Source organism: Phyllostomus hastatus, unplaced genomic scaffold (genome assembly GCF_019186645.2).
Source record: "Phyllostomus hastatus isolate PE091 unplaced genomic scaffold, TTU_PhHast_1.1 phas_contig_150, whole genome shotgun sequence".
NCBI classification, from domain to species: Eukaryota; Metazoa; Chordata; class Mammalia; order Chiroptera; family Phyllostomidae; genus Phyllostomus; species Phyllostomus hastatus.
In genome coordinates this window covers 13,723,964-13,741,429 of record NW_025333611.1, presented here as the reverse complement: position 1 = coordinate 13,741,429, position 17,466 = coordinate 13,723,964, and the positions used below count along the sequence as shown (strand labels likewise).

At 39.8% G+C, this 17,466-nt stretch overlaps 1 protein-coding gene across 2 annotated transcripts in view; it reads right to left on the bottom strand.

Annotated features, from left to right (window-relative positions):
• RNF145 (ring finger protein 145) overlaps positions 1 to 13,105 on the bottom strand; it is a 53,394-nt gene extending 40,289 nt beyond the window's left edge. The window contains exons 1-3 of one of the 2 annotated variants that reach the window (XM_045828346.1): positions 12,969 to 13,105; positions 7,215 to 7,417; positions 1,341 to 1,449 (exon numbers count right to left, since the gene is read on the bottom strand). In XM_045828346.1, the coding sequence (XP_045684302.1) occupies positions 1,341 to 1,449; positions 7,215 to 7,398 (293 nt within the window). In that variant the 5' untranslated portion in view covers positions 7,399 to 7,417; positions 12,969 to 13,105. Of the gene's footprint in view, positions 1 to 1,340; positions 1,450 to 7,214; positions 7,418 to 11,477; positions 11,679 to 12,968 lie in introns of those variants that run through there. The other variant, XM_045828352.1, reaches the window with a different exon arrangement.
• Positions 13,106 to 17,466: the final 4,361 nt, after the last annotated feature.

Here is a 17,466-nt window from a genome sequence, read left to right as displayed (position 1 = left end):
CTCGGACGTGTGAGGACATAACCTGGGCAAGACAAGAGTAAGTCACCACTCCCCAGGTCCATTCTGAGCAGAAAAAGTCAACAAGACAGGAGAGAGGAATGTGAGAAGACCGACTTTCTGGGAAACACTTGGGGCCTTTGAGAAATAACCAGATGAAACACTAAGGAGGATGAAGCAGGAACTTTCCTGCTTCAACAGGAAGGGCCCAGAGTCAATGATTATTAATTATTTTCACTTTTTCGTATCGACTAAAGTGGTAAAAACTGAAAGGTATTAAAAAACTGGAAGGAAATACACCAGAATTTTAATAGGTGGATCCCTGGGTGATATAATTTCAGGTGATTATTACTACCTTTAAATTTTCTGTATTTCCTAAAAATTGCCTACAGTGAACTGTATTCTCTACATTTTATGATCAGGGGATAAAAAGGGCTTTAAAAAAGTCAACCACTTAATTCTAGTCATATAAAAATGCTATTTCTATATGAATGATAAAATGACAACAAACTCAGTTATTAACAACCGAACCTAAAACAAAAACAAAAATAAACTAAGGAAACAACTACAACAGAAACAGAATCACAGAAATGGAGATCACATGGAGGGTTATCAGTGGGGGAGGGGAAGGGGGGGAAAAGGTACAGAGAATAAGTAGCATAAATAGTAGGTAGAAGACAGACAGGAGGAGGTTAAGGATAGTATGGGAAATGTAAAAGCCAAAGAACTTATACGTATGACCCACTGACATGAACTAAAGCGGGGGAATGCGGGTGGGAGGGGGTGTGCAGGGCAGAGGGGAATAAAGGAGGGAAAATGGGACAACTCTAACAGCGTAATCAATAAAACATATTAAAAATGTTATTTCTAAGATTAGATTTCAAGCCTACACCAGAATCTGTGTTTCAGACCTACAGACAATTATATCTTGTTATATATGCAAAATAACCATCATTCTTCTTTGACTTGGGAGTGTATTTTACTACGATCATACACTTCAATCAAAACAGAAGAAATTATACCATCAAAATTTATTCTACCCTATTACATTTACTGTGTGGATTTGATTCACTTGTATTTTAACATTCTGGTACGAAGTAAGATGCTCATATTCTTTGGGAGAGCAGTCTTACAATTTAGGACTACCAGATCTAAGCAAACAGACACCACCACTAAAGAGGCAGAAGTTCTGAGCTATACAATTAACCTCATCAAATAATTGATATCAATCATCAGCTACATATGTGGTTGAACTTCTTAACAGTATTCAGGAAAAGTAGACTATTGGTACAGATGAATTTGAAACTCAGTCATACATTTCAAAAATGGGGACACAGTCTTACCTGGAGATTTGATGGCCAGCATAGAGGAGCAGGGCAGTCAAAAAATATAGGTAAAGCTGAACCAGGTACTGCCTGGGCAAGGTAAGTAGCACAACACTTATTATATAACCTGCAGTAAAATTAAAAGAGATATAAATAAAATATGGTTCTAATTCAGTCTTCCAATTGATTACACCAATAAAAAGAGCTTGAAGTAGATTACTTTTCAATCAGGTTTCAACAACATAAGGGATTTTTATACTTCACTACCAAAGTAAGTTCAGCACAGTAAAATCACTTGATTTTTTTGTTGTTGAAGATTTAAAGCACTTTTTACTTCTTTTGTCTATGTTTCTGTTAATACCTTATAATCAAATACATCACACCAAGGTAGAGAGAGCAGCCTCCTCTCCTCATCCACCCCTCCTGATGTCTGCTCACTTGCTCACAAAATGCTCTTGCTCTCTAGTCCCCGGGGAAGAAGCCTCTAAGGCTGCCCCTGCCATTCAATTCAACCTCTCATTTTCCCAAGTCCTAAAGACCTCTATCTTCTACATCTTCAGTAATTCCTGATACCAGCCCTTATCTCTCTTTTCAAAGTACAGGGCTCTCCCGCAAATCCTGAAGGAAACCTAACTTCTCACTAACTTCTCCTTTTCCTACAGCCTACTTTTCTCATTCTACTGACAAATGTTATAAACTATCTATACCACTATCTCTATTTTCTAACCACCTATTATTCCCTCTTTTCATTCTACAATCTACAAATCCTCCACCTGATGCGGACTCCGACCGGAGGGGTCTGTGTGTTATGGCTGCGACAAACAAATTCACGTGGCCTGCAGAAGTCCTGTGGAGAAAAGGGATTGCATGGCCACTCTCTGAGTGAGAGACCCCTGCCTGGACAGGCTTTTAATGCTTTCCTGAGTGCATTACCTAAAGGAAGGTCCTCACTTATCATTGCCAGGCAGTAATGATCAAGCAATAGATAACATTCAAAGAACTATGAGGGCTTATTCTGAGTCATGGTCAGTTAGCTAAAGGGCCATAAAACTTTAGGACACAAACTCATTTCATGCTTGGACCCTTATCATTTAAATTGAGGACATTCTCAGCAAAGCAGGTTTCACAGAATTTTACGTGTTCTTTCTTAAGCCTAATTGCCCCAGGGAACCTGTCCTTGCCAGCACAGGGCCACGCCCTCCTCCAACACTGTTTCGGGCTTAAGTCAGGCAGGGGAAGTAAGGCAGCCAACAGATTAGGAGACTTCTTACAGACAGAATGAGGACTCAGGCTGTGTCAATGCTGAGGGGTAAGGTTCTATCACCCCCTTTTTCTATAATCTCCCAAATCCTTTCCTGAGGGCCCTTTCGCAACCATGCCTGTCTTAGGTCGTCCCTCCTTTCAGGAACCTTACCCATCACTGGCGAACCGGTCATCTGCTAGGAGCCAAGCAGGGTGAAGTAAAAGGGGGCAGAGGTAGCACCCCTGCCATGGAGATAAGCTTTGTCTCCTTAATGGCTTCAGGTCCCAAGGTCTTTTACTCAGCCTTAGCCATGGGGGGTTGCAGTTTCTGAAACCAGGCATGGCAGTTCCCAAAATCTACCAACCCCTTTCCCCTCTTAAGACGACAGCCAGCATATCTTTGTCCCAGCATCTAAGGTGACTACTCTCACACTGTGATTCTCTGGCTCTGTGACATAAATTTCTCTTTACCCTCTAAACTCTCCCCTCCACTTTCTTTTCACCTTCTCGAATGAACATAGAAAATTCAGTCTTTGAACGACTGATGTTCTGTGTATAAAACATGTAGCTCCAAGAATCTATTTTGTTGCTTTAAATGTACCATTCCAGATGCACGTAAACAAATATTGGGTTGGCCAAAAAGTTCCTTTGTTTTTTCCATAAGATTTTGTTAGGTCATACTGTAACAGCTGTCACATCAGCCTATTTTTTTTTTACTTATAAAAATTGGTGAATTTTTGTATAGCCATTGTAATATTGAAGATGGAAGAAAATACATAACATTTTTGGCATATTATGCTTTATTATTCAAGGAAGGTAAAAAACGCACAAAAAAAGATTTGTGCAGTGTATGGAGAAGGTGCTACGACTCATCAAACCTGTGAAAAGCGGCTCGCAAAGTTTTGTGTTGGAGATTTCTAAAAGAACAATGCTCCACAATTGGGTAGACCAAAGGGAGTTGATAGCAACCAAATAGAGACATTCACTGAGAACAATCAACATTCTACCATGGAGGAGATAGCTGGAATAAAATATCCAAATCGATAAAGTTATTGGTGAAAATGAAAAGTGTGTCTGTTAATTTATGAATAAAACCATTATGAACTTCTTGGCCAACCCAACAGTTACAGAGAACCTACTATATATCAAAACATCTTAATCATTTGTTATCTAACTACAAAATCAGTTCTTATTCTAAGTAGACATCTCATGGCACATGATGCCTCAGTTACATTGCAGTGAAATGTTCTCATATACAGCAAGTACAAACTGAGCTCCTTTCCTCCTTTTTAACGAGCCAGCTCATTCTCTTTCTCTCTCCTAAATCCCATGCATGCTGACTCAAACTGAGTCATCTTTTCTCTTATTACAAGTCCTGCTGAGTCTTCCTCGGTCTGTCACATGTTAGCCTTCTTTCCAGTCCCTATACCACCCTAATCCACTCTGTGATAGAACAGTACACTAACTGCTCTTCTCCTTTCAGTCTCCTTTCATCTTCATACATCCTGTATTGCATTACCAGGGTAATATTCTCAAAACCATCACTTTCATGTAGACATCTCTTGTTCTAAAACTTGTAAAAGTTCTAAACTACTCAGTCTGATGTTGCAGGTCTTGCAAAATCTGGTCTTAAGTCTACTCTCCTATATCTATTTTCCACTTACTAATGAGTCTTTATTAGGACACAGATATCCCTTCTTAGCACCTAACATCCCCTCAGGCTGACTCAACCATGCTTAACCCTAAGGATGTAGTGCAGTGTGCTAGCTAGGGACTAGAGACGGTAGAATTCAGATTTCACACACGGTGCATCATAACTTCAAGAACAATCCAGCAGAAGCCAGAGGTAAGCATTTCCTTTTCATTTCTTAAAATAATTTCCCAAATTTATTTTCTAATCCCTATTTCAAAGGACTTTCGAGTTATTTAAAAGGATGTTTATTACTTAAGCAAGGCTTTTCAGTATTTATAGCTCAAGAATTTTTCTAACGAGTCTACTGCATGTAACTTCTCTTGTCTTTTAGTGAACTATCAACTTCCTTCCCAGATATTATTGTTCTCTTCTCCTGCATTATCTAATAAAATCAGCTGTCAAATCCTCTAGATTGAACATATTCATTTAATTCATTCTTTCAATTGTCCAGTCACTCGACCAACATTATTACATGTAAAGTATGATCAATATGTATTCCTAGACCTGGAAGATCCAAAGAAGAATGAAGTAATCACAGTCTAGTGAAAACATGAACTCGGACAAAAGTATGATACAGTACTGGTGCTGCAATGAGCAAACATTAGAGGGGCAATGGTTGATCAAGCTTGATCTGGACCCCAGAGTGTGAACGGATCTTTATACCAGGCTAAGGAATGGAAAAACATTCTAGGAAAAGAAAATAGCAGGAACGAAAACCATAAAGACACAAAGGATATTTTCAGGAGACAGTAAATTCTACAGTAAAGAATACTGCATTTTAAGCTAGAATTCAGTGTAAACAGAAAGAATATTGGGAGGGTACTGGAAGATAGTGCTGTGATGACAGAACTGGCGGCTAAAGCCTCAACAAGCCTTGTATATGACAACAGGGATCTAGACTGAACTAATGGTTCTTAAATCCTTTAGAGAATTTGAGGAGCTATCTAATATGTCCACTAATAGAGTGATCAATTCAATAAACTATGGCACAGCCATACAGAATACTACGCCCCTATATATAGGGTTAGGGAGAGTGAGGCCTCAACACTCTATCAGAATCTTATGCTTTGGCAGAATAGAACACAAAGTTTTATTTCATAAATACCTAAAAGCAGTAGATATGGCTCTATGATCTATCATTAAGTTAAAAGTTTATCAACAAAAGGTTCAAAACAGTGTATATTATGCTACCTGTACAAAAAGGGGGAAATACATAAATTTAAACTTACATATATACACATATAACAGCAAATCTTTATGTTTACTTACATATACATAATAATATCTCTAGTATTATACAGAAGGAAATAAAAATTGCTGCTTTTTGGAGCTCAGAGAACTTAATACATGAAGAACAGATATAGGAGAAGATATTTTTCACTGTATACCTTTTCTGCTTGATTTCTGAACATAAATACATTACCAATTTTAAAAATAAGAATTTTTAAAGTGTGTTTAACGATGAAATTCTGTAGCCAAGAACATTATATAAGCACTACTTTTGACAGAGGAATTTTTCCAACCAAAAACTGTTCAAGCTGAAATGATCTACTCAGGTAATCACTAAGCTTACTCTACCACAGAGCATGTATTAATACTAAGTGTATTTAAGGAGGCTGAATTAAGTTCACAAAGTTACATCGGTAAGCATGAATGGCAACTGTACTAGAACAGATTCAACTTCTAATTAATGTTTCTGGTTATTAGGCAGCTGTCCTTATAATAGGTATTTTGATATATTCAGAAATAGTATATATGATAAGCACATTTTTTAAACCACAGTATAAATTACTTTGCTGATTTAAGCTAAACACCTAAGCCAAGTGTTCAATTGTTCTTCTACAACAGACTGGAATTATTTTCCATAAATTGGCTAACATACAAAGCCTTTAATAAAGGGCTGAAAATTATAGTGTTTCGCAGAATAAAAGAACCTTCTCATTTCACAGACTTTCCCAAGGTAGTGCCACCTGAGAGAGAGGAGTTTACTGCACCCAGATGTTCTGCTTCCAGTACATACTGCCTTTTTCACTAGACCTCACCTCTTCCCACAAGGGCTTACATGGCAATCTCTTAAGGGGTTCTCAGGGCTTCGCTTTGGAACCCAAGAAGTCCTTCTACAGACAAAAATAAATCTCAGAGAAAGGACAACCCTTCACAATTTTATAAAAGATACACTTCATGATGATCAATTCTAATAAAAATATTAATAAAACCACTGTAGTATATCATTCAAACCGTATGTTATATAGTAGCAGTGTTAAGTAAAATAGTGTTGCTATCATTACACATTACATGTGAACTAAAAATTAACCAAAAAATTAAGGATCATGACTTTTATTGTAGATTAATTTTATTTCTTACCTGTATTTTTTTTTTTTTTTTTTTAGAGAGAGAGGGGAAGGGAGGGAGATAGGGAGCGAAACATTAATCAGCTACCTCTCACATACCCCCAACCAGAGACCTGGCCTGCAACCCAGGCATGTGCCCTGACCGGAATCGAACCTTCAACCTTTTGGTTCACAGGCCACTAACTGAGCCTTACCATTAACTGCAAATTGTATCAATCACATTTCAAGGAGTATTTTTAAAGAAAATATTGTAATGTCGTTTACCACATTTCATTTAACTGAAATGAATGCTTTATTTTCAACTGATATTGCTTTGGAAAAATGAAGAATACTGAATTTTAATAAGCTTACATTCTGAATTACTACCAAAACCCCAAATAATGATGTTTTAGAGCAAGCTAAATGTCTGGAAAGGTATTTCTCATTATTTACATTTTATCATATTAAAATCTAAAATGTTTTCTTCTGCCTTCTAGTTTCATCCAGTAAAATAAATGTTTTTTATTTACCCCTAATAATCCATGTGCAATGGTAAGACTATAAACAAGACTCATAAACATTCATCATGGCCCACAAAAGATGAGAAAATGTGACGTAAATACTCACCTACATAATGCATGTTAAGAGCCAAATACTTATACTGAAAAAGAGGGTTGTTACTGAGGCTACTTCTTTGGATCTGCTGGAAGAAGGAGCTGACATCCCATCTGTACAGGACATCCAACAGCATGATGCTTGGCACTCTCAGGGCCACATTCAACACTGCCTCCAGTTTTTCCTTCGCAGCCATGTTTCTTCTTGGAACAGACCTAGAATTCAGGAGACACAAGATATAAACACACGTCACCTCAGATAGTTTTTAGGTATCTTAATATGAATCTAATGGATTTTCACATGCTATGTAACAACTATGTTACAATGTATAGAACTTCCTAGCCACATCTACTACTTCTGGATAATTATAAAATAAGGTTTGTATTGTGTTTTCACATGGACTCTTTCAGGCTTGCCTGAAATCTTGAAGTTCTCATTAAATGTTCAAGCCTCAAAACTTATTTTAAAAAGTCCCTAACTCCAAATCTAGGCAATTAGCAACCAAATATCCTAAAAGAATACTGCAGCTTTTATCCAAAGATAAAGAAAACAGATAATTGAACAGAAAAAATCACTCCTATAAAATTATTTGAGATTTATATAGCTCTTTAAAAACAGAGCAAACATTAAATATTTATTATATTTACCAAATCTGCCCTGGCTGGTATGGCTCAGTGGACAGAGTGCCGGCCAGAGAACCAAAGGGTCACTAGTTTCATTCCCAGTCAGAGCACATGCCTGGGTTGCAGGCCAGGTCCCCAACAGAGGGTAACACAAAATGTAAGAACACACTGGTGGTTCCTCTCCCTCTTTCTCCCTCCCTCTCTCTCTAAAATTTTAAAAAGAAAAAGAAAAAAAAAACCTAAGCTAGTCAATAAAAATATAAATGCAGATTTAGTTTCCAGCACCTCATTGTCTTTTTCCTTACCACTTACAATCAAAATTGAAGTGTTGATTTTACAATATAGATAAAATCCAGAGAACTGATAGTATGTAAATGTAAAGAAACCATTATTTACAATATTGTTTCTTTGAATCATCATCATAAAGTTAAACTCTTAGTCTGAAATTCCCACAATTTGCTGTCAAGGTAGGAAAATAATTCAAATTCTTCGATATACAGACATGCTGGCACATGAAAGAAGTCAACCACTGTGAGTCTGCAGCCCCCGTCTTTACTGAGCTGTTGATGAGTAGTAGAATAAAGAAACGGAAGAAAAAAGAAGGAAATGAAATGAAGACCTCCTGGACAAATCTATTTAAAAGAACAAGCCAGTGGAATACTGCTTTATACGACTGAGCTGCAAATTAAGCCAAGGAATTACAAGAGAATAGGGCAAACAAAAGTGGGTAAAGAACAATTTTAAGAATAAAGATAATTCTGGATTGTTGGCTCTGACAATATCCTTTTAAGAATTTTGCTGAGAAAGCTAACCACATTTCTAGCTTTGGCAGTCATTTCAGGCATTACAGGACCAATGAAAACATTTATTTCTAAAGAAAATTATAGTGACAGATTTCTATGCTATGGTTAAATATTTGTCAGTATTCCCATTTTACCCTCTAATTTTCATCGCTTCCTAGTTCAGTTTTTTAAAAAGGGGGCAGCTCAACTTGGCACACCATTATTGTAAGTTTTTAAAGCACTGAAAAACAGATTAATTTCACTGATTGTTGACTAATCACATTATCATTCCTATTGCCCACCATGTTACATACATACTTTCAATAATGCAAAATTAACGTTTTTATAAATACTGTAGTTCTCATTAATTTAAATGAACAAGATCGCTTTAGTAATTTTCCTACATCAGAAAAAAATATTGTGAGAGAATCAAAATCAAATAGCTGTGTCCTAAGGGAGGGAAACACTGAAAAATAAAATCTCTAATCAACATTTATTGTAAATTACATCATTCAGGAACCTAAATTTCTCAAAGCTCGTATTTTAAGAGGGGGTTAAAAATGCCTGGAAAGAAATACACCAAAATATTCACATTAACATCCTCTCAACACTGAGGCTGGGGCAATTTTTATTCCCTTCTTTCTACCTTTTCCTGCTTGCCAAATGTTTTATAATGCCCATGTGTTATTTGGGGAGTTGGGGGGACTCACTTATGTGCCTGTGCCATCTAAATGACTTAAGGAAATAAAAGCTTACTCTGATGGTTAAACTGACAACTCAATGTACTCTTGGGAGTTTAACTGTTTTTTCGTACTGTAACATCCAATATAAATTACTCATCCATTTATAAGCAACAACAAAAATGAAACATTACTGGGTTGATACTTGTGGTCCATATTTACTTCATCTGATTTGTAGCCTTCTATTTTTTATTGTTTTGTTATTTTTAAATGTACCTACTTTGATTATTGACTGTACCTCTTAAAGGGGTAAAGAAAAAGACTTTAAACAACAAATAACCAACCAATCCTGCATTAGAAATCAAGATCCGAACTGCGGGGGGGATCTCCCTAATTCTCACAGAGAATCATCTCTATTACAAAAGAATGCCACGAGGACAATGGTACATTTTCCCTCTCAATTACCTCTACTCTTTCTCACAAACACAACAAGAAAAGAAAATCTTGGATCCCTAAATCCAAGGATATCCATCAATATAGAATAATATCCAAAAAGGCAGATCCCTAACTCTACATAGTAAACTCAAATCAGGCGCCTAAATTAAGGACCTTGGATAGAATGATATGTATCCATGTAACAACAAACCTATTGCTTACTAAATGTTTATTTTTGTATGTGAATATTTTAGCAAGTAACTGGCAACCTCATCATGTATAGGGGTGTGGAGGAAACAAAGTTAATCCGTGGAAAACCAAATCAATGTTACCCACAAAAGATGTAGGAGGAAAAAAAAAATCCCCTAAAACTTAACCAACGTTGAATCTTTATAAAGCAGAAATGCCACAACAGGGTGGTGACTGGCACAAAAAAATACCATGCACTACACTCTAGCACCACATACCAAACCAACACCTAAGCAAAATGTTGAAATATTTATCTTTGTTTGCAGATACCTGAAATCACTCACACCTGCCGAATCACTGTATTACAAGCATGCAGTAAAAATGGAGCCTTCTCTCCCAGAGTAAAGAGATTATTATACCTCTCTGATGTCTGGTTCAAGCCTAATTTATCTTTTTCCCTAGGTTTGTCGGATAGCTCTAATGAGCATATCCTAGGTCAGAGTGAGCTCAAATTCTCTTAAAAAATAAAAACTATACCAAATAATCCTCAAAAGTAAGACAAAGAAAATTTAAAGGCTTAACACTCCTAAGGCCAAATATATAAGCTACATCCTGCCCAGTTCAGTAATATATATTTAATTTCCAATGCAAGATTTTAAAATTTCCTCCTTGAACTACGAAAAGTACTGGAAAAATAATACTCCAACATAATGTCTCAGCAAGTAATGTAAGCGATTGAATTTAAACACACTTTAGGCAGTAAAACAGCTCTTAAACAAACAAACCTAAAAGAGTCTCTGTCCAATAATGGCAAAAAAGGTTCAACAAATGCTAACCAAAAACAGGGCCACAATATTTCATTAAATGACTTTCTCAGGCTTGGAAGCAGTAATCGCTACTTACACACACAGTAACTCTGACCAAGTATCATGTTGCACGGTTCACCATTCATATTTGTGGGTTAAGAAACACAGGAAAACACTGCTTTGGTTTTGAATATGAAGAAAGGAAACAAATTATCATGAACAATACAAAAACCATAAAATTTTAGAGTCATGGCTCATCGCAGTTGAAGAAGTACGCTAAATAAATAGAATTGGAAAATAATGGGATCTTTCTTTGGAGAAGAGTATCCACACTCCTACATAAACTCCCTTTTAAAAAGACAAAGCAAAATTAAGAATGCTATATGGCCAACTTAAAATTATTCAGTAAAATAGGTAATTTAAGGCTGAAAGTTTCTACATATTTTTCCATCAAAAGAAGAAAAACAAAAACTACCATTCATCATTAATCTCCTTTCTTTGTCCCATCCAATTAATTTTTTAAAAAATTCTACCATCAACTAAAACCAATCTTAATACTGACAGATTTTCTAGATGTTTATATTTTAGGATGATAAGCTCTAAAAAATGTAAAAGGATAAAGCTAGAGCCTAATACCGTAATTAAACTCAGCCAAAAACTGGTACCCAGGAGGAGAACGCACTCCTTACATAAGCATTGGCACATGTTTTAAATATAGCTGGTCTTCCCCACTCCCACTCATTGCTAACTTTTCGTGTACCTGGTTTCCAAATAAAGTACTAGCAGTCCTGTAGTTCCTCGTCATCTCCAAAACGGCAAAGATATGGAGTCCACTCTGAATAGAAGGGACATCTTTCAACTTAAGAAGCCAGACAGTGGATATAAAGACTACCTCTGCCATTCAGCGCTCAGCTTGGGCCACGACTGCAGCGCCGACAGCTCATCCTCTGGGCATGATTCAAGATTCAGAACTGCACACTCCGTATTTTAAAAAATAAAAAAGACACAGTTCTCTCCTTTTCTTTCACACTAGTTTCCTGTTTACGGCAGACCTCAACGCAAAGCCGTCCATTAATCTTTGATGCCTCCGCACTGCAAAACCCCCTTCCTCTGTCCCCGCACCTCCTCCCCCGCCCCCACGCCTGCGGCTCTCGGGCGCGTTTGAACTATAGTAACCCCAACTCAGCTAGCTGCAAAGCAGGCAGCAGCGCGGCAGCAGAGGCCGCCGCTGCCGCCGCGGGGTAGGGGATTACGTTCACAAAAACTCTGCCAGCAGAGGCCCGTGCCAGGGAGCTCTGTCTGGCCAAGGGTGCCAGCTCTGCCGCGCCCCACACCTGAAAGCTTCCAAAGAAAGACGCGGGCGAAGTTCTTCATCCCCGAACAGCAAAGGGTTTCATTCCTTAAGGGGGGGGGGGGCGGGTCTCGGTGTTCGTGGGTGGGGAAAACAGAACGGCAGGGAGATGCAAAAGGAATAGCAGGCGAGAGAGGAAGAGACAGGGACAAAAAGGAAGGGCTGAGGAGAAGTCTAACTGCAAAAAGGACTGACAAACGGGATGCTGAGCAAATGGGTCCCCAATGGAAGATGGCTTGGCAGGGCCTTTCCGCAACCCCCAAACTCGAACTGCAAGAAAGAGGGAGACTGAGTTTGGGGGCTGCGTAGACCAAAGGAGGGTAAGACGAGAGGAAAGAGGGAGGGAAGCTTGGGAGCAAAGTGGACAAAGAGGAAAAGTTGCAAGTAAGAACAAGAGCCAAGGAGCTGGAAAGGAGCAGCTAGGAAAAGGGGCAGCTCAGGAAGGGGCGTACAAAAGGGCTCGAAATGGGATGCTAGGGAGGCGATGGGGGAAACTACACAGTGAGGGCACCTCAGGAATGCTGGGGGAGGTGAGGGATAGCTCCAGGAGGGTGAGGAGGAGGGGGGCGGCCGCCGGGGCGGGAGCTGGAAGAGGAGAGCGCGCTCCGCGCTGGGCTGCGGGAGGGGCGACAGAGTCAGAGAGCACCCGTAAGGGGTCCGGAGGACCGCGGGAGGGGCTGGCGGTTGGGAAGGAAGGGCCCCTACCAGTGGAGAGGGGATGTGAACGCCGCTGAAGCTGGAAGGAGAGGAGGGAGGTGAATGGGGGAAGGGGTACCGGGAGAGAAGAGGAAGGCGCGGGCAACGAGATGGGGGAAGGGAAGACAGGGGAGGGCGGATGCGGGCAGCGGACGGAGGGCGCCGGGACGGGAAGGGGCCAGCCAGGGCGTAAGGTTCGGTCACCTCGGGCTGCGGCCTCCCTGCCCGCGAGGCGGCACCGCCAGCAGGCTGCGGGCTCCTCAACTCCCCGGCTTCCTCGCCCGCCCTCCCGTTCTTCTCAGGCTGCGGCGGCGGCGACCAGCCGGGACAGCGAGGCTCACAGCGGCGGCTCCTCCGCGCCGGGCCTTGGTTGCTGAGTTTTGGGAGGCGGCGGCAGCGGCGGCGGCAACGGTCCGACCCGTGCGGTCACCATCGTCCGCGGCAGCATGCGCTCGCGGGCCGAGCCCCTCAGCAACCGGCGGCGGCCATGGCTCCAGTGCTCGCTCCTCCCGCCCCCGGCACTCTGCAGCGGCCACGGCCGAGCTTTTGTGCTCTGCGCCTGCGCCGGGCGCAGCCAACGCGGCCAGCCCCTCCCCCGCCTGAAGCGCGCGCACGCGCGCGCGACCACTCACAATCGCACGAGTCTGGTGGTTAACTGTGCCGCCTCAGGTACAAAGGTGGGAGACGTTCGTCGTCCCCCCCCCGCCCCCCCCCGCCGCCTACACAGCTAGGCTCTGGGGGCTATGGAAACGTGTATCACAACACCTGCCCGCGGGCTGTGACACGCGCCATTCTTACACGTGCACTGTCACACACCCCAAAACACCAAGAGCTTCGCGCACTCACACCCACACTCACCTGCCCGGACCACGTGGGAGAATTGGAGGGGCTGATCTTCACCCGGTGCAACCGCAGTAACAATGATGCCAGAAGGTTTTTTTAATTCCCTGAATGATTGGACTAGACTGTCAATCCCATGACTAGCGCAGAACAGGAGATCAACAAACCTCTGTTTAATAAGTGAGTAGATGAATGAATAAATGAAAATTGGAACTGTTCACTGAGTATCCTTAATTGAAAAATTCTGACCCCTTAATTTTAAAAACTTGCTCACAGGATGTTACTGTATGAAATTAAATGGTATTTTGCACGTCTTGTCTTTTGGTGTAAAGTTCAAAACAGATCAGAGCGCGCGCGCACACACACACCTTTCCCAAGGTCAAAGTTCTGCGGAGTCACCGAGCAGTGACCTGTATTACTACCCTAACCTAAAGGTCAACACACCTTTTAGAGCAGGATCCGTGCCCCACTTGCCCACAATACAAATCCTGAAGCATGTTGTGTGTGCACCAATGAGTCAAGGAAAAAGCTAGTCTTCCTGGCCTTGGCGTGACTGTTTTTCTACTGCACTGCCTTACCAAGACCTTCCACAAATCCCCGCACCCCCGCCCACCACCCTCCAAAAACATAAAAGCACACCCTACATTGTTTGCGTTTTCTTTGGTTAGTTCCCGGAGAGCCGGTTGCTACTAGAAACCAGTACAGCCTTTGATGTTGTCAGTGCCTATTACATAGAAGATATACACCCAGAGGTAAAATGTTGCAACTATGCTGGATCATCCTGCAATTGGGAAGCCTCAACTTCTGCATGTTATAAGAATAATTAGTGTATTTTAATCTAAATTCCTGTGTTGGGGGCCCTCCTTAGAATTTCAAGTCTCTGGCCTCCGCACTTTAAATGATAACCCCCCCAATTGTGAGCAACCTTTACATCTTGCTAAAATTGTAAAAGGAAGCTCTGCATTGAAAAAATGTAATCACTGGAGGGATCAGTCAACCAAATTCCGAATAACTTCCCTTCCACTAGTATGCTTTCTATAGAAATCGAGTTTTTAAAATTTCTGGGACTTGTATTCATAATTTTAGCCATCTTTCATCTTGGTGCCGTAGAGTACTTTAGAATAATCATTAAGCCTGCTATATCCCAGGGGGCCATTTTATGAGTCTCTTAATATAGCCTGGTTAGTAAGAAATTACAGAGACCACATGACTAATGACTGGAATAGGAAACTGCCAAAGATAGCAAGGCCTCATCCCTTGGTCTCCTCCCAGTTTTAACAACTTTACTACTGACTCAAGAAAACAAAAGCCCACAAATATTACAAAAAAGTGAAAATCTATATAATGCTAAATTCTAATTGTTTTATTTATACTTCTAGCGTGAATTACAGAATCTTAAAAATATTACCTTAGTTTTGTTACCAGGTTGGTGTGTTTTGTTTAAATGAAGGAAAGGCCTACCTTGGCTCTCATCTTTCCTTTTCTTAAAGAGGAAAAAAAGTGGCTTCAAAGCCCTATAACCCTCATTGTAAGTACTCTGGACTTCTAAAAGGAAAAAGCCACATGTCTTTTTTCACCTTTGAATTTTATAGCAGCTGCCTGTAAATGCTGAAGTTCAAAAGAAGTAAAGAAAATTACTCTGGTAATAAAAGGGTTACTGCTATTACATGGCTGCAGATCCAGTTTTGGGAAAGCTACACATGGCCAGAAACAAGTAACCAAATCAAATGTTAGAGAAAAGTATAGAGAAAACAGACAAGGGGTAGTAGAGAGGACTGCTCAAAAGAAAGCAAGCCAGCCCAGGTAAAGTACTTTCTAGAGGCACCCAAACCAGGAAAGGTCAGGGGCAAAATTCATGGTAAGTACCTGGAACCAAACTTAAGGAAATACCCAAATGTCACTGCTTGGTCATAAAAGGAATTAGCTTTGGGTGCTAGAAAGGAGTGGAGTGTCTATAACTATAGAATGGCGAACCATTTAGGATTCTAAAGGTCATCCTCCTGTTCACTAAATATATTCAACATTGAGGAGGAAGTCAGCACAAAGTTTGGAAGATGTATATTAGTTACAGCTCTCAACGTTCCAAAAAGCTAGTTTCTGAATTCCTTGTAAACTGACTATTGCTAATAATCACACAGAAACAGTCCTTTGTTGCAAATCTTCAGATAACTGAGGGACAGTTACTACCTTCTAGATCCAGAGATAAGATCTCATACAACAGATTTCACAAAATGGGGCCAAAACCCAAATAATTTGGCTAGCCAATTTTGGAAATAAAGGGAAAGGAGAATGTTTGCATATCCCTTTATTCACTCATTTTATTAGTTCCTAATATGTTCTGGGCACTTTGAGGTCTTCTCTATCCTACTCAAAAACAGTTAATTTTCTTGATAAGAAAAGTCTGAATGATATATAAAACCTCATTTAATCTAGCTGTCCCCAAGGTTTGATTCTGAAAGCCAATTCTAAAAGGAAAACTATACAGTTGTGAGTAGCTTAATGACAGTATACATTCCGAGACATGCATTGTCAAGCACTTTTGTCATTTTGTGAACCTCAAGGAGAACACTCAGGGAAGTAGATGGTACAGCCTACTACACCCCAGGCTACATGGTATATAGCCTATTGCTCCTTGGTTACAAGCTTGTAGAGCAGGTACTGAATACTGTAGGCAATTGTAATGCATTTTGCTGTGACATTACAAGGGCTACAATGTCACTAGGTGATTTTTCAGCTCCATTATAATCCTGCAGGGCCACCATCTTACATGCCGTCGTCGGTCATTAACCGAAATGTCCTTACATACTGAATGACCAGTTTTCTTAGTCAACATGGGTAAAGGGAGATTCACTCTTTTTGAGATATAATCCATATACCATATAATAAACCATTTTTTAAATGTACAATTCAGTAGTTTTTAGTACATTTACAGAGTTATGCACCCATCACCACAACCAATTTTAGAACATTTTTGGAAAATTGGAAAAGCAATAGAACTTATATTGTTTTAATACCAAAACAAATTTATCTTTTTCTACTTTTTGTGGATCTAATTCATACCTGAGTGAATAGGAGAGAAAAAAACATAGAAACAAACCACTTTTTGTTTGGTTTGGATTTTTCAGATTTTTTCCAAAACATTATTTATTTACCCAAAGTTTTATTTGGAAAAGTTTCAGATATACAGAAAAATTAAAAGAATATACAATCCTCACTCATATACTCACCATCTAGATTCAAAGACTTAAAGTTTTGAATATGTGCTTTATCTATGTGTGTGTGTGACTCACTAATCTCTTTGAGAGTAAGTTGCAGACAATAGCACATTGCAACCCTAAATACTCTAGCCTTCTTTTTCTAAAATTAAGAGCTTTCTCCAATATCACCAAATGCCACTACCACACCTCAGAAAATGAATTATAATTTGTTGAATCTTTTACTGTCCAACCAATATTCAAATTTTCACAGTTCTCCCTGAATTATCTTTTACAGATAAAATTTTTCCAACCAAGATCCAATTAAGTTTCACTGATTGCCTTAGTCGTTACATCTTACAAACCAGCTTTGCTTTTAATTAACCCGAGTGTTTGTAACTGTTTTTGAATTTCTAACATCAACAGGGAGAAAAAGATGTAACAAATTCCAGATCAGCTGGTGTACCTCCATCCTACCCAGCCATTTCTTCGTCTTGATTCTGATTAAGCCTGAAATGGGCAGTAATACGGAATTGTGTGTTACTTTTCAAGCATGATATTCAATGAAATAGAATGGATATTGATTGTCATAGACATTTGTTAGGTGCCTCCCCAATATCATCTTTAATGTTCTAGCTATGTAGTTTACTGGCCATTGATCATCGGTG